Raw genomic sequence first — 18,693 nt, 5'->3', positions numbered from 1 at the left:
TTTTTCTATTTCACTTATTTAGTGACCCCACACAACTTACCAAAATAAAAGCGTTAATTTGTCGATAGAAAATATACTTAAAGTAAACATAGAATTGTCTATACTTCAGTGAAAGTAATTAGAAAGGAAAGCTCTATCTTACTAAGTTTCCAGCAAAATGACATAATACTTCGAAAGGTGTGCATTTGCCATAAACAAAGTAACTCAGTGATCAAGCTACTAACGAAAAATTATTGTTAAGATCTTCACGATGAAAAAGTTGTTGAATGTTAGTATGTTTTAATTTATCACGTTAAAGTTGAGAGAGTAGTACCTTCTCTACATGTTAGTTTGGCTTCCTCTTGGAATTGGAGTCAAGCTTGCTTTGTAAATTATAGCTCGCGTACTTTGCAGACAGCCGTGTAAATTCAATTCCTTGATTCATCGGAGTTAAGATCATATGACATCAAATACCCATTTTTCCCTTGACAAAGCAATAAAAAATCATTCCACAGGGCTAATGGGGATTCAATAGGAAGAATTCTAATTGTGTATTTCTTTATCCAAGACTCATAAACATTATACTCTTTCATTATCCAGATGTCGATGAAATCTTTTGTTGGATCAATCATAGGCCCTATCCATGGGTAGCATATGAAGCTTAGAGACTCATTAAAGAGGAGGAATCTGTGAAGTAATGTTCCGTTTGAAAATAAACGAGTATGAGGCGCTTGCATATAACGAAAAATTTCGGTGCTCATGCCGAAACAATATCTTCCGTTATAACTTCAGATATTGTAAAAAATTTGAAATCATTAACAACGGAATCGAAACCAAACCCACCACATTCAATGGAACGATGGAATCCCTTGGGAACATTAAACCTAGAAGTATAGAAAGAAAGAAAAGAAAGGATAGCTTTATATTTTTCACTATCTTCTTTGAAGGAGCGCTTGAGGAGAATGTAATTATCTTTCAAAGTTGTGCGGTTGAGATGAAGCTTGATGAAAATGGAGGATTGTATGAGAGTATAACATGTTCTAGAGACGCATTTGAATCGCAACAGAAATTTTACTGGAAGCTTCAAAAGTATATACATAACCACATCTTCAGGATATTTCTTCATCATGTAGTTCTTTGCGATCTAATTTTAGAGAATGATGTTTCTATATAAAGTAACAGCTTTACCGCCTTGTTATGTGGGATCTACCATCTCATTTAAATGCTACTTCAAACATAATTACAAACGAACCAAGCATCCGGAGTTTTGTGGTTTGGAAGGATTTTCCAATATAGCAATTTCGTTTCACTTCAGAGTTCTAATAAGTACAACAAGAATCAAAGAAAGGTGTTGCTCCCAAACGCACACGCAAGTATACGCCATCGTCAAGTAATAAAGTGATTAAAAGTCGGATGTCGAACCCACGAGGACTTGTGATTAACTATTAACTAAATTAGACTATCCTAATTATCTATACAAGAATTAAACCTAGAAGTATTTGATTCTAAACGAATTAAAATAAATAAAAACAAATAATAAACTTTGGACAGAGAACGAGCAGATTTTTATGATATCAATGTAATGAAAACGATCTAGGGTTATGGGCTATCTAACATTCCTATTGTATTCTTCAATTGAATTGACTGACTAATTTATCGAGTTTATTGGTTGACAGGGTTAATATTGCTCATAAGAATCTGTCGAGTTCTTACTCGCCTATTCAAGCTAACCTAACGCCTATATGTCTATAGAGTTAGAATCAACAAGAACGCATTTATAATTCCTGTATTTCAACCAGGCAAGGCAATTAGGTATATGTCTATCCTAATTGCGAATCCGTTCCCCGATGCCCAGGTTCAAGAACTAGCTCTACTCAATCCTATATGCAATCTAGAATTCCCACTTTCGAGTTCAACTCTAGATTCATAGATAGTATTCAATTGGTGATCAAGCAATCAAATAATTAAGTGCAGGAATGAATAAATAAACCAATATAATAAACTAAGAAATCAAAATTAATATCTGAATAACAATAGTCATGAAAGAACCACAACCCTAGAACATGAAGTTTAGCTCCACATAGACATGCTAGAAAAACAAAAAATCATACAAAGAAACATAAAAAGACTAAGTTGGTGGAAGAAAAGATGAAACCCGGCCTCCACGCCGGCTCTGTGCTTCTGTTTTCCTCTCAAAAACGTCCTCCTCCTCAAAATACCGTTTTTCCATTTATATATACCAAGTAGGTTTGGACTCAAACAATTATACCTTCTCCAATATGAACAAAGGACATTTTTCCCGGGTTTGACTAGCGCGATCGCGCTAGTGGCCCAGTGTTCTGCCTGACGAGCGCGACTTGAGCGCAATCGCGCTATTGACGTGCATGTTTCACCCTGTTCCATTTCGAATTTGGAAATGCGTAAAACATGAAAGTTGTAGCCCATTGAGTTATCTTTCCAACCATATATTGTAAAGTCCAAATGGAGTTCTGAGCAAAAAGTTATATCTATTTTACTAGACAGTGCACAATATGCCTACTGGAGTCTTCGTTCGCTCTAACTATCATCTGTTGACCCCCAAACACGATCCCAGAAATTCCTTGAACTTTTACTCAAACTTTTAATCTCCAAATCACTCGAATTCATTCTATAACATCTACATAGCTCGGAATCACTCCTACAAGGCATAAAACATACCATTAGTGCAAAACACTAGCGATTAAAGCTCAAACTCAATTAAAGTATAGTAAATTAGTGTGTAATAATCGACTAAAATACAATATTATAGTATCATCAACACCCCACACTTAAATCATTTTTCGTCCTCGAGCAATCAAACTACATCAAACTACACATTATAAAGACACGACCTTTTTAAACATTCTCCTAACTTATCACTCCAAGAATATTTAAAATAGACTAAGCACAAGAGTGTAACATCTTCACCTCAAGTTTTGACTCACAAGTACCACGCATTATTTGCAACTCAGCCACTTACTCTAACATAGAGGTCAATGACATTACCTTTCCTTCATGAATCACACAACCAACGAGAGTTGTCCTACACAATAAAATTTAAGAACACTTAGGAACTCAAGATAGAAAGAATTCACTCACTCTCAGAAATAACATTCATATGCCACAAAAGATGCACCATAGGCTTGCCCGTAGTGTACTACTCTACTAATCGAGCTCATTTAGTCTAGGATCAAGTAGGACTTTATTTGGTTGTAATGTAGGCTGAGGGACGGGTAGGATACATTTAGATATAAGAGTGACTACACCACCCTAAGCACTTTAATACATATACTTTAACATTCAAAACTCCATACTTATGTCAAACCATAACTCCACCTCACATCAATATATATTAACTCCCCACTTCTTTAAGCACAATTATATCAAGAGTCACCACTATCACAGAATATTTTTCACAGCAATACAACTATCTTTTCTTTTCTTTTTTTTTCTTGTTCAATTCAAGTGGCTCTTACTTTTTTTCAAAACACTGCACCTTTCTCTTTATTTCATTAGTTCCACTCAAAAGCCAAACCAACCACCCCACATTTTAACTTTTACAAAGTTCATAACAATTCAAGTGCTCATGAGAGGTGAAAAAGTTCAAATAAATGGTTAATTCAAACAAATGAGTAAGGCTTGTAATGTGGTTGCCAAAGAAACGGGATTACAAGCTCAAAGGGGTTAACTATGATACATAACAATTAGGCGGGTAAATATTTATATGGCTCAACAAAGAAACGCCTATATCACTTCCAAGACTGAACAAAACTACTATTTCGCTTTGCAAACACACGGTGCAAGTTCTAGACATCAAATGCAATGCACAAAAGAACCCAAAACCTTACACACACATGGCACATAACTCACTCAAGATTGGACTCATCAAGACACTCTAGTCAAAGTAGTTAAGCAAAGTTAAGATCATACAATTTAAGGTACTTATACAAGAGTCAAAAATTGAGCCTAAGCGTTACAACCAAAGTACTCACTATTCTCAAGGCATGACAAAGTCAAGATATTGCTTCAATTCAAAACATAGCACCATGGTTTCTCTCCTAAAAAAAAAGAACTACCTACACCCGGTTCAAACAAAACCCTTGGAAAAGAACCGCGACACAAAGAAAAACCAAGGGGGAATTGCTACACTACCTACAAAGAAAATCTTTTTGTCCTTTCTCTTTAGAGTTACATCCCTCAAGAAAACTGTCTAGGAGATCCATCGTCGGGAAAAGTCTAATTTTTTTTTCGTTTTTCTAAAAAAAATTTATTCTATTAAACTAACACAACTAAAATAGCATAGAAAGTCACTCAGACAATCTCATCTCCCCACACTTAAAATTGTGCAATGTCCTCAATGCACACTATAAATAATAAGAGGGTAAAAGAGACTCCCTGGTAGGCCAAAGGCCGAAGAATTAGCAGCTCACGGGATACTCAGACTTCTCCCACGTATGATCCCTTGTGCGGGTACCTCACACTCAGTTTCAAACACATGCTCGCTTTTGCACTCGCCTATTGGATTTGACTGCATGCTGTTACTCCTACAAAATACAAAAATAATACTACAAAAAAAATAATACAATAAAAATATGTAACACAATAAAATATAAAAAATAAACAAAAAAAAAAAAGAAAAAAATAGAATTGGGCTGCCTCCCAACAAGCGCTTGATTTAACGTCGCGGCACGACGCCTTCACTTTCACCACTTTTCCTTCCACTTTGAAGATATAAATTGCGCCCCCAATTTTGCATCAATTTTTCTATCACGTTCATGAGGCGGTGGTGTGAAAATAAAGGAACCAAGCAATAGATATTGCATCTTGCACTTCTTGGCCCTTAAGTGAGGAATACCGTTTTGTCTCCTTGGCATCGCAAATTTCAGAATATAAACACTTTGTTCTTCATCCATTGACTCCTCTATATGCTCGAATGGATCAATTCTCATGTCACCAACCAAACACAATGTTGAAAAATGTTTAGAATAAGGTCCAATACGCTCTAACTCCAAAATTGTATTATTTTAGACATCCTCAATTTTGCACTCTTCGTCAACCTTGGCATCATTAATAATATTTTGGTCTAATAATTGGTATTCTCGTTTTAGCTCCTCAATTTGGTCTAGAAGATCTTTTTCAGCTTCACACAACTTATCACTAAATTGTTGGGTGTTACATGCATCAACCTTTTCACTCATATCTGCATCAAAGTCGTGAATAGCAGTGCCAAATTTTTCAATCTCTTGTCCCAGTTTAGCTCTTCCGTATACTAGGTCTTGTATCCCATCTGTAATTTTCTCACGTTGAGCCTCATATATTTCCAATCTTTCAGCTTGTTCCACCAGCCATGTTTGACTCAAAATCTCCTCATTTTCAAAATTTTTCTCTTGTTGGTGCTCGCTCTCTTCATTTAATTCTTCCATACCGGCCTTCATTCTTGTGATTGTTGCCCTCATTCTTTTCATATCTTTTCTAAGTTCATCATGTTGCTCTGCTACTTGCCTCAGAATATCCCTAAAATATGCATCACGTTTCATATCTTGTACTTCATTGCCCCTATCAAACTCACAAACATTATAAGAAAGATCATAATAAGAGCTCTAAGAATGATAATAAGAATTAGGACAACCATCCCAATGGCCATCTTGGCCACCACATATATGACAAATTTTCCACTCAAAAGATTGAGATTGTGCGCACGACTCGCTCCCGGGAACATTCTGATAATTTTTCCACCAGTGAGGTCCTACACAGTATGGACAAGGATCATCATAATAAGAATAACCAATACTCGACCAATTCTCATTCCAAGAAGCCATGTCAACAAAGATAATAAGATATTAAACTAAGATAAAAATAAAAAGAAACTTGAATAGAAAAAAGGTAAAAATCTAACCTAGTAGACTAGTTAATTTCTAAGTTCCCGGCAACGGCGCCAAAAACTTGTTGCTCCCCAACGCACACACAAGTATACGCGATCGTCAAGTAATAAAGTGACTAAAAGTCGGATGTCGAACCCACGAGGACTTGTGATTAACTATTAACTAAATTAGACTATCCTAATTATCTATTCAAGAATTAAACCTAGAAGTATTTGATTCTAAACTAATTAAAATAAATAAAAACAAATAATGAACTTTGGACAGAGAATTAGCAGATTTTTATGATATCAATGTAATGAAAACGATCTAGGGTTATGGGCTATCTAACATTCCTATTGTATTCTTCAATTGAATTGACTAACTAATTTATCGAGTTTATTGGTTGACAGGGTTAATATTGCTCATAAGAATCTGTGGAGTTCTTACTTGCCTATTTAAGCTAACCTAACACCTATATGTCTATGGAGTTAGAATCAACAAGAGCGCATTTATAATTCCTGTATTTCAACCAAGCAAAGCAATTAGGTATATGTCTATCCTATTTGCGAATCCGTTCCCCGATGCCCAGGTTCAAGAACTTGCTCTACTCAATCCTATACGCAATCTAGAATTCCCACTTTTGAGTTCAACTCTAGATTAGTAGATAGTATTCAATTGGTGATCAAGCAATCAAATAATTAAGTGTAGGATTGAATAAATAAGCCAATATAATAAACTAAGAAATCAAAATTAATATCCGAATAACAATAGTCATGAAAGAACCACAACCCTAGAACATGAAGTTTAGCTCCACATAGACATGGTAGCAAAACAAAAAATCATACAAAGTAACATAAAAAGACTAAGTTGGTGGAAGAAAAGATGAAACCCGGCCTCCACGGCGGCTCTGTGCTTGTGTTTGCCTCTAAAAAACGTCCTCCTCCTCAAAATACCGTTTTCCCATGTATATATACCAAGTAGGGTTGGGCCCAAACAATTATACCTTCTCCAATGTGAAAAGGGACATTTTTCCCGGGTTTGACTAGCGCGATCGCGCTAGTGGTCGCGCTAGTGGCCTAGTGTTCTGCCTGACGAGCGCGACCTGAGCGCGATCGCGCTATTGACGTGCATGTTTCACCCTGTTCCGTTTCGAATTTGGAAAAACGTAAAACATTAAAGTTGTAGCCCTTTTAGTTAGCTTTCCAACCATATATTGTGGAGCACAAATGGAGTTCTGAGCGAAACGTTATATCTATTTTGCTAGACAATGCTCAATATACCTACTTGAGTCTTCGTTCGCTCTAACTATCATCCGTTGACCCCCAAACACGATCCCGGCTTAATTCCTTGAACTTTTACTCAAACTTTAAAGCTCCAAATCACTCGAATTCATTCCATAACATCTACCTAGCTCGGAATCACTCCTACAAGGCATAAAACACACCATTAGTGCAAAACACTAGCGATTAAAGCTCAAACTCAATTAAAGTGCAGTAAATTAGAGTGTAATAATTGACTAAAATACACAATTATAGCCTATCATCAAAAGGCCCATTAATTTGATCAAGAGCCACTTGACAAAGCGAATGAATGGTTTAATAAAGGGTCATATAGTATTTTCTATCTTTTAATTAATCCTCAATCTAGTCAAATTGTCAGCACTATCATAAGAGAAGACAATGAATTTTGAAATATGAACATATAGTAAATTTGATCCATATATAAGAGACAAAAAATTTGTGCACATGCTTACAAATAAGTATGTTGACTCCAACGAACTCCACAACTATCACTGTTACCAATTCTCAAATTTATTTGATTCGAAATCTAAAAAAAAAAATGATTATTGTAATAGATTGATCATGTACTTCACTACTCCTGTTACACTTTTGAGTCTCCTATTATATGGTGCACATGATAATTATTAATGCAACTTATATAAATGTAAAATTAATCGGATGTAGTTGAATAGCTTGTACCTTACAATTAGGAATGCTACTAAACGGTCCATATATAGGCCTATGATGTCAACTGGATTGTAATACGAGTCGCTTTTTGCTACATAGAAGCATACTTGTTTTTTAGCCGAAGTAAACTCTAGCAACCTAAAAAAACTGTTTTTTAGCCGAAGTAAACTCTAGCAACCTAAAAAAAACTTAGTCTAATTCTGTAACGACCTGACCGATCGTTTTGAGCGATAATACTCCGCTCAACGATTTGAGTTCTTGAGTAGCTCCATATGATAAGTTACGACTTCCGTGCAAGATTTTTTGATTTTTGGGAAGTTCGGGATTGATCCGGAAGAGTAATTCTCAATTTAGAAGCTTTAAACTGGAAGAGTTGACAAAGGTTAGTCTTGCGAGTTTACGACCTCGGATTCGCGCTTTGATGGTTCCATAGGTTCGTGTGGTGATTTTGGAGTTAGGCGTATGTCTGGTTTCGTATTTGGATCATCCTAGAAGGTTTTGGCTCTATTTATGTGAATGTTGGCAATTTGATAGTTTAGAAAGTTCATAAGTTATGACTGGGAATTGACTTTGATGATACCGGGTTCAGATTATTGTTTCGAAAGCTGGAATAGTTTCGTTTTGTCATTTGGAACTTGTATCCGAACTTTGGTTTCATTCCGAGTTGATTGATGTATTCACTATGAACATAAGAGATTGGTTTGAGGCCTCGAGTACGTCCGTGTTATATTTGTGACTTGTTGGTATGATTGGACAGGGTCCCACGGGGCTCGTGTGAGTTTTTGATTATTTTGAAGTTTGAAGGCAGTTTTGGTATGGTGTTCTCGAATACGAGGCCGGAGAAGTGGTCTTAGATTGGCAGAAGCAAGATTTGTTGAGCCTAGTATTTTGCGTAGATGTGAAGAGGTAGTGCATCTGCGAGTACGCAGAAGCGGACAGGTGCCTGCAGAAGCGGCTCCGCAGATGCGAAGTTTGTTCCGCAGAAGAAAAACTTGGGGATTTAAGTGGCTTCCACGTCAACGAGGGTTTTCCGCAGATGTTGCATCGTAAAAGCGCTAAATGGACCGCAGAAGCAAAGTTAGCTAGGCAGAAGTTTACATTCGAAATTTGGTATTTTTATCATATTTTGGGATAGGGAGGCAATTTTTAGGCATTTTTAACCCACTTGGATTGGATAAGTGTTCTTAATTCGAATTTGATTATTATTCATGATTATATCTCTGATTTTGAATTTAAATGATGAATCTAAAAGAGAAATTTGGGGGTTTTGACAAAATATTTCTAAAGTGAATTAATGGGCTTTAAACACCGAGTCAGAATCGAATTTGGATGAAACTTATATATTTGGACTCGTACTGGAATGGGTATTTGTGAATTAGTTCAAGTTACGGTATGCGGGCTTGAGTTGACTTTTTGGTCGACTTTGAGTATTTGATTAAAAATTCAACCTTTACCGCTTGGATTTGATTACTATGGCTTCATTTAATGATATTGAGTTATTTTTGGGCTAGATTCGAGTCGTTCAAAGATCGATTCGTGGGGAATGAATTTTTACAATATCGATTTGGCTTGTTTTAGGTAAGTATCTTCCCTAACTTTGGTTGAGGAATTTTTTTATAATAATTGGTATTTTTTTAACATGCGGGGGTGATGTATATATGAGGTGATGAGCGTCATGGATATTCATGCTCATGTTAGATTCTAGCTTACTCTATGCCTGGTTTGGTTGTGTGTTTTACTTGATTCTATGTATTATTTAATTAATCTACTACGTGAGCACAATAAACCATGCTAGAGAAATATTGAAGCTATTGGTACCTTATGTTAAACATGATGAGCAAATCTTGAGATTTATACTAAACTTGCCTCTGATATAAGAATACACGTATGTTGTGAACATACATCTGCATTTGTTCTTGTGTTTTTCCTCGATTGGGATGTGTTCACTCTATGATATATATATATATATATTGCCATGACCCATACCGATGGGCCGCGACGGGCACCCGGTACCTTATTCAATCGAGTACCAACACAACGTATCTTTTCGTATCATATTATCATAGATAACGGGGCCGGAGAGGCTGCCGTAAAATAGGTAGATTATAACATGTAATACTAACTTATACATAAGACATATGGGCTTCTAAGACCAAAATAACCACTCGTACCCTGAACGTAGGCCGACAAGGCCATACAATCACTCAGCCCTTAATTCATGTTTAGTTTATCTTGTTCACCAGCCCATACTGATTGCTATTATTCTGAGGTCTAACATTTTTCTTCTGGTAGTCGTGTTAGAATCACGAACTTATTTCTGAAAGTGACGATATGACATTATGGCCTATACTCTTTTATCGTCTCAAGGCCTGCCAACTCTTGTATTTCCCTTCACTTGACTATAGGCTCTGTAATATCGTCATTTTTCACTTTGACATTCAGAGCACTGGGCTGAAATCACATTGCGTAAACATCCGCAGGGACCATCGCAATGCTTTGTTTTAATTGGCTTTTTTAATTTTAAAAGCCAATTTCCGAAGTAGGTTACGTTTGCTCTGAAGGCGCAGGTTAAGTAGAGGTTTGCTAACGTGCTCTATCAACGATGCCGCGCCAGGAACGGCGGGAAGGCAAAGCTCCGACCACTACGATGAAGGTAGATGGTGATATGAGGGTCATTACTCCACAGTCAGGGGTCCCTCAAGCTATGGAACCACTGCAACTGAGAATTGGGTAACGACTAGAGAAGCATCAAGCTGCATGCAACAGGAAATAACGATGTCGGTGATGTTACAGAAGGAGGAATCAACTAATGCTACTGCTCAAAGACTGAATTTCCTTGAGAAGCAAGCTGTACCAAGTCCGATCAAAGGAAACTCTGAAGCTGAAGGTCCGATCAAAGGAAACTCTGAAGCTGAAGGTCCTACTATGGCGGATGTGGTGAAAAACAATCGCGCTCAACATCTAGGTATGAAATTGAAGTTTTTCCCTCCAGCCATTAAAAATGGAGTTAAAGTAGTGCAATTAAATGAGATCGAGATGGAGAAACAAGTAGAAATTGGAGAAATGCTTTGATTCTCTATGTATTAAGAGGTATGCCTAGTTTTAAAGAGATGCTACAATTTGTGTATGGAGTTTGGCAATTTGTGTCAACTCCCAGTGTATTCCTTCATGATGATGGATACTTCATATTCAAATTTGAATCGGAGGATGATAAGAACTTATTGCTTCAAAATGGACCATATACATTCAATAGTAGGCGATGATCTTAAAGGAATGGATACCAGATTTCAAAATGAACAAGGAGCCTTTGCGACTTGTTCCACTGTAGGTATCATTCCCTAAGCTACCTCTTCAAGGCTGGACTGAGGAGAATTTGGGCACATTGGCTAGCTATCTAGGTCGGCCAATATGTACTGATAAATTGACAGCAACAGGAGATAGGATATCATATGCTAGAGTTCTCATTGAGATGGACATAACTCAGCAATTTCCAGAGGTGATAACTATTGATAAATCTCATGGAACCATATGGCAGCAAGATATAGACTATGAATGGAAGCCTAGATTCTGTCAAAACTGTGCACACTTTGGGCATTTCACTGAAAGTTGTGGAAAAGAGGATCAGCAGGAACAAAATGCCCTGCAGAAAGAGCAGAATAAATTGAAGCAGAAGCCAGCAAAGGAGAAAGTTCAAAGAATAAATTGAAGCAGAAGCCAGCAAAGGACCAAACCAAAGCCACACAACTCTATTGCTATTGAGGAAGATCATAGTGTCCCTTCCAAAGTAAAAGTTCAAAGAAGTGGAAAGCAGGTAGTAGAGTTTCAAGGACAAAGGCAGGGAAATCAGCATGAGGATCAGTGTCACCAGGAGGAAGATTTGGATAGTGATTCAGAGGAAACCCTGGGGATCAAGCAATACTCAGCCTTGAGATGTTATGAAGAAGCAGTTGAAAGGAGAGTAAGTCAGAGACTTGCTAAGAAACATCCTCCATGATTTTTTGTTCTTGGAATATTAGAGGGCTTAATAAAGCCCACAAGCAAAAAGAATTCAAGGACTTTTTGCTTGGAAAAAAAGATAGATTTGATTGGTTGCCTTGAGACTAGAGTTAAACAACATAAAGCTGTAAAATTTATTAGAAAGTTTTGAAATGATTGGGAGTTCTATACAGACTATACTCATGCTCCTAATGAAAGAATATGGGTTGGATGGAGGAAAGCTTCAGTTTCTGTGAATATTAGATATAGTACTGCACAGTTGATTCACTGTTTTATTGAAGATAGACAATCTCAATTCAATTGTGAATTGACATATGTGTATGGTTACCATACAATTGCAGGGAGAAAACCATTGTGGCATCAATTAAGGAACATTAAAGGTTCTATAAAGGGACCTTGGATACTATTGGGAGACTTTAATACTATATTGTCTAGTGATAATAAAATGAATGGAGTACCAGTTCATCCTGCTCAGACTGTGGACTTTCAGAATTGCATCACAGATTTGGGAGTGGGACAGATGAATAGAAAAGGGTGGCAGTTTTCCTGGTGCAACAAAAAAGATGAGAATGAAAGAATATACAGTCATATTGATTGGGTGTTTGGTAATGTTGAATGGTTACAAACTTATGGTAGTATTGAGGCCAACTATCTGAATCCTGAGTGTTCAGATCACTCTCCCATTGTGATTATCACTATGATAGCTAAATAATACATTTAGAAGCCATTTAGACTGCTAAATGTCCTACTACAACAGGATGCTTTCAAGGCAATTGTTTAGAATGTGTGGCAACAGAATATTGAGGGGCATTGTATGTATGAAGTGTGGCAGAAGTTGAAGCTGGTGGAAGCAGAGACTAAACAGCTGAATAAAGAATACTCATCATTAGAAGGCAGGATAATGAATTTGAAGCAAAAGTTAGGGGAAATTCAAGACAAATTAGCACAAGATTTGTTTAACAGTAGCCTGATCAATGAAGAGAAAGAGATACTAGTAGAGATGGACAAATGGGGAACTATTCATGAAAGAGTTCTTCAACAGAAATCTAGAGCTACATGGATTTTCTCAGGGGACTCAAATACCAGATTCTTTCATGCTCATATGAAAGCTAGACAGGCAAGGAACAGAATCTCTTCTATACAGAATGAACAAGGAGTTCTAATCACTGATCCAAAACTTATCGAGCAAGAATTTCTTCAGTTCTTTAGAAAGTTATTTAGTACTGCTGCTGAGGAATTGCCTTGTATTAATACAACTGTTGTAAGGAATGGCCCATGCTTAACTATTGAGCAATAGAAAGTTTTGATTAAGCCTATTACTAGAGAGGAGGTAAGTCAAATTTTTCCAAAACTTCCCAATGATAAAGCTCCAGGAATTGATGGCTTCCCAGTTGAGTTCTTTAAAGCAAACTGGAAGATTATTGGGGAAGACATAATAATAGCAGTTATGCAATTCTTTGAGAATGTCCAGATTTTGAAAGAAATTAACTGTACTACTACAACCCTAGTTCCTAAAGTTCTAGCTCCCGCCTTGGTTAAAGATTTTAGACCAATAGCTTGTTGTTGAACTATATACAAGACTATTTCTAAAATACTAACTGAAAGGTTGAAGACAGTGGTGGATATGATAGTAGGTCCATCTCAGTCAGCTTTTATTGAAGGAAGGAGTATACTAGACAATGTCATAGTAGCTCATGAATTGGTGAAAGAATATTATAGAAAGGGGGTTTCTCCTAGATGTATGGTAAAGATTGACATTAGGAAAGCCTGTGATTCAGTGGAGTGGAATTTTTTACAGATGATGTTGCTTGAATTTGGTTTTCCTGTGAAGATGGTAAATTGGATAATGACTTGTGTTTCAACTGTCAGTTATGCCTTGTTGATCAATGGAGGACTGACTACCAGATTCCAAGCAAAAAAAGGGCTCAGGCAGGGGGACCCAATGTCACCCTACCTGTTTGTATTGGCAATGGAGTACTTGAACAGAAGCTTGAAGAAGTTGAATACTGATCCTGATTTTAACTATCACCCCAGATGTTCAAAGCTCAACCTAAATCATATATGTTTTGCAGATGATCTGCTATTATATTGCAGGGCAGACAAAATTTCAATCCAGTTGATGTTGTAGGATTTTAATCATTTATCTGAAGTGTCCGGGCTTAAAGCCAATATGGAGAAGAGTTTATTGTATATAGAAGGGGTACCTAATGAATTCAAACACCAGATTATACAAGATATGGGCTTTGCTACTGGTGAAATTCTATTCAGATACCTAGGTGTCCCTCTATCTTCAAGGAAGATTACAGTTCATCAGTGTCTACCCCTAGTACAGAAGATGATTACAAGAGTTAGATGCTGGTCAACCAAACTATTATCATATAGTGGAATGTTGCAACTAATAAAAAGTATCATGTTCGAGATGCAGACTTATTGGGATCAGATCTTCTTGCTGCCTAAGAAGGTCATAAATATGGTGACTAGTATATGTAGAACATTTCTTTGGACAGGTACAAATAAGGTGTCTAGAAAAGCTCTAGTGGCTTGGGAGAAACTATGCATGCCTAGAGTAGCTGGAGGCCTGAACATAATAGTCTTCTACAGACGGAATAAGTCAGCAATTTGCAAATTGTTATGGGCTGTCAAGCAGAAGAAAGACAGTCTATGGGTGAAATGGATTCACTGCTTTTACATAAAGCAGGAGACTATATCAGATTTCCCTATTCCTAAACAAGCAAGCTGGCTAGTTAGGAAAATATTGGAGGCAAGAAAATGGTTAGAGAATTATGCGGATCCTGCAACAAACCTAAGAAGCTGTGAATCACAATGGAAGTTCAGCATAAAGAAAGCATACAAATTCTTTACTCCACAATTTCAGAAAGTAGAATGGAAGAAAGCAGTACTGATCCAAAGCATTATTCCCAGGCATCAGTTTATCCTATGGCTAGAAATACAAAATAGATTGGCTACTGTTGACAGGCTAGAGAAATGGGGAATCCAAGTTGACAAAAGATGTGTACTGTGCACAACTGGAAGAGATGAAACATTGGAGCATATGTTATTTGAATGTACTTACTCACAACATATGTGGAAATCTATATTGAGCTGGCTAGGCATACAGAGAAGGATATGGAACTGGTAGGAAGAAGTGCAATGGGTGGCAAACAAAGTTAGCACTAGACCATGGACACACATATTGGGTTTCCTCTTTGTAGCTACAGTCTATCATATATGGGGTGAAAGAAATGCGAGAAGGTTTCAATTGAAGAAGCAAGAAGTCAGACAGAGAACAAGAGATATAGCTATACAGTTACATATTAAAGGTCAAAATAATTGTAAATGGAAAAGTGTATTAGATAGGTTGAATTGGTACTCAATCTAGGCAAGTATAGAAATGGTTGTAAATATCTAGAAACTAACTCAATAGTCCAAATGAGTTAGATGCATGTAAAGTCATTACTTGGTGAAATTAAAAATTTATTTTAACCAAAAAAAATATTGTCATTTTTTTTATCTACCATTGTCATCTATGTATCACGTCTTACTCATAATACTCCATTAATTCTCTTCTCATTTCTTGCTAATATTTCTGTTAATCACTTTATTCCGGAAACTTCGACAAGACATTTTTTTGCATTTCACAAAGAGAATTATTACCTCCTTTTTAATATCCTTCGAAAATGTTCGCTAATCGCTAATAATCTACCCAACATTTTGGGTTACTCTAACCCTAGCCGCATCCTGATATCCGTCCTTTTTCTTATACTACTTCTGTTAGCTCCCATATGGCATAACTTAGATCAGTGTGGCCAATTGTACATACCTCTGTTATTGTTGAAGGTAACTCAAAAGGCTTATATTCCTCTGCCTGAATTGTGAATACTGATAATTCTTCATTAACTTGGCACCTCCTACCCTTCTTCATCTTGCTTTTTTTACTTGTTGAAACTTGTATATGTCTTTTATCTCTCATTGCCTTTCACCATAGGAGTGGCTGATATCCTTGACTTAAGGTTCCTTATAAAGAGGCTTACACGTCTTAGTATGCACATGATCTATTGAATACCTCATATTTATCCATCATTAGCATGATGCAAAATTAAGTTCCTCCGACTCAACTCTTCCGAAGCTATATCTCTTACCAACGGTCATTCTGGATGTAGATATCATTGTATTACAAATAAGATGGAGTTAAGGAAATTGAGTTCTTACAACTGAGCTCTACCACATGATCTAGAGTAAGATGAAGAGTGACTGTCCTAAATGCATTATAGCCTCCTACTTATAAGTGTGGTTCACGACACACCCATAAACAAGACTCTACTAGACACGGCTTGTAGACTTCCTAGGACAGAACTACTCTGATACCACTTTTGTCATGACCCAAACCGATGGGCCATGACGGGAACCCGGTACCTTATTCAACCGAGTACCAACACAACGTATCTTTTCGTATCATACTATCATAAATAACTGAGCTTGAGAGGCTTCCGTGAAATAGGTAGAATCTAACATGTAATACTAACTTATACATAAGAACTATGGGCCTTTAAGACCAAATAAGCATTCGTACCCTGAATATAGGCCAAAAAAGCCATACAATCTTTTACGTACATGACATTTGTATGCAAGCCTGTAATAATACATATTTTTATAAAGGTCGGGACAGATTCCTGCCATACCAAACAATACAAGTCTAAATCACACTAACCAAACAAGCAACTCTGAAGCAAATGGAGTGCACCAACATCTTCCGCTGAGATGATAGTCTACTTGGAGGGCTCTCGACTTGTCTATCGGGACCTACGCGCATGAAATGCAGTGTCCCCGGGCAAAAGGGATGTCAGTACAAATAATGTACCAAGTATGTAAGGAATGAAAATCAGTAAAATAATAGACATGAGAGAAACATGGAGTAAAAGACTCGACATGTACGTTTGCATACGTCTGTGAATCATTTTATTTTTATAATGTCATGAATATGCATATAAATATCATACCATGCATAGGCATATGTGTTATAACATCATCAAGCCTCTAAAGGCATCCCATTATCACATTTCAGCCACTGTGCGCAAATCATCAACGTATACAACTGATCAGGTGGTGGTGCGTATATAACGCCGTAACCTTTTTCCATATCCCATATACATATTTATACATATACGCGTATATAACACCATCTGGTCATGGGTCAATGTAAATGAATGCAATGCATGAGAAGTATGCCAATAAAATCTTTCGGAGTGTCATAAGACCATTATGCCTTTGATTAATATCATGAAATAAACTTTTTCAACTTACGTATTCTCTGAGACCCATGAACAGATGATAGAATATTATGACACATAGGGAATCAAGAACATAAACATCTCTAGTATTTCTATGAATAGAGTCATTTATGGAAACTGTGTATTTGATCATTACATCTGTGTCATATACATAATGCCAAAACAAAGAAGGGATAGCCTTAACGTACCTGAGTCGATTCTCTTGACAATCCCTCTAACACCCGTTAATTGTGACAAAACACGTGACGGCAAGATTGGAGTAAGGAAAAATCCGTATAATATGCTTGAGAAAGATTGCACTGTATTCCCTTAGAATCAGAAAATCTAATGCTATATAGTAAAAATGGTTTCTCTACGAAACGTTTTGAAGAAATACATTGCTATTGCAATCAATGAATTTTTCTGAAGCTTTTTGATGTGAAAATGATACAATTCAAGAGCATTTGGGATTTTTGATGTGAAAAGGTTACAATTCAAGGGCTTTTGGGATTTTTTGACGTGAAAAGGTTACAATTCAAGAGCTTTTAGGATTCTTTGACGTGAGGTATTAGAGCCATACCATTCAAGGATTGGAATAATGATTAGGCACCAATCCTTTATAATTGTGACATCTTGCAAATTTGAATTCAAGAGTCACTCAAGAATTATATATTGCTGTCACGAGGGGAAAAATTTAGGCTTATCCAACATTAGCCGCTTAATTTCTTAATTGATTAGTTAATTTTTTATTAACCAATTACCCAATTATTCACATAATTAAGAATTATCTGAATTTACTTAAAATACTACTCACTTTTAATACACTTTGCACACCTTTCTATTATGGTCATGTGGTACTGTGACGACCTGGCCAGTCGTTTCATGAGTTACCGCTCCGTTTCTCCTATTTCTGCTTCTTATTGCTTTGTTTATTGGTTCTATATATGATTGGTTTTGTTGGCTCGGGTTCAGAAATATTTTGAGAAGGTTTGAGACACTTAGTCTCTTTTGAGGAAGCTTAAGTTGGAAAAGTCAACCGGATATTGACTTATGTGTTAGAGGGCTCAGATGTGAGTTCTGATGGTTCGGATAGTTTTGGGAGTTGATTTGGGACTTAGGAGCGTGATCGGAATATGTTTTGGAGATCCGGAGTAGATTTACGCTTGAATTGGCGAAATTGGATTTTTGGTGTTTTCCGATTGATAGGTGAGATTTTGCTATAGGGGTCGGAATGGAATTCCGGGAGTTGAAGCAGTTCCGTTGTATGATTTGGGATGCGTGTGAAAAATTTCAGTTCATTCGGACGTGGTTTGGTTGGGTTTTTTATCTAAACCGGAATTTAGAAGATTTTGGGATTCTTAGGCTTGAATCCGATGCAAATTTGGTGTTTTGATATTGTTTTGAGCGTTCGGAAGGTTGGAACAAGTTTGAATGCTGTTATGGGATATGTTGGCATGTTTGGTTGAGGTCCCGGGGGCCTCGGGTGAGTTTCGGGTGGTGAATCGGATCATTCCTAGATGTTGAGAGTTGTAGAAAACTATTGTTCAGTGTCGCAGAGAAATGGCCTTCGCGTTTGCGAGTAGGCCCTCACGTTTGCAAAGGGTT

At 36.9% G+C, this 18,693-nt stretch overlaps 1 protein-coding gene and 1 pseudogene across 1 annotated transcript; one reads left to right on the top strand and one right to left on the bottom strand.

The window, feature by feature from the left end:
• On the bottom strand, positions 319 to 1,108 carry LOC109237889 (annotated as a pseudogene).
• LOC109237880 lies at positions 12,267 to 13,118 on the top strand. Its single transcript, XM_019404276.1, has 2 exons — positions 12,267 to 12,506; positions 12,618 to 13,118. Exons 1-2 carry the CDS (start codon positions 12,267 to 12,269, stop codon positions 13,116 to 13,118), a joined length of 741 nt encoding a protein of 246 aa, XP_019259821.1.

Source organism: Nicotiana attenuata, chromosome 1 (assembly GCF_001879085.1).
Source record: "Nicotiana attenuata strain UT chromosome 1, NIATTr2, whole genome shotgun sequence".
Lineage (NCBI taxonomy): Eukaryota > Viridiplantae > Streptophyta > Magnoliopsida > Solanales > Solanaceae > Nicotiana > Nicotiana attenuata.
This window is presented reverse-complemented; position numbering and strand designations above follow the sequence as displayed.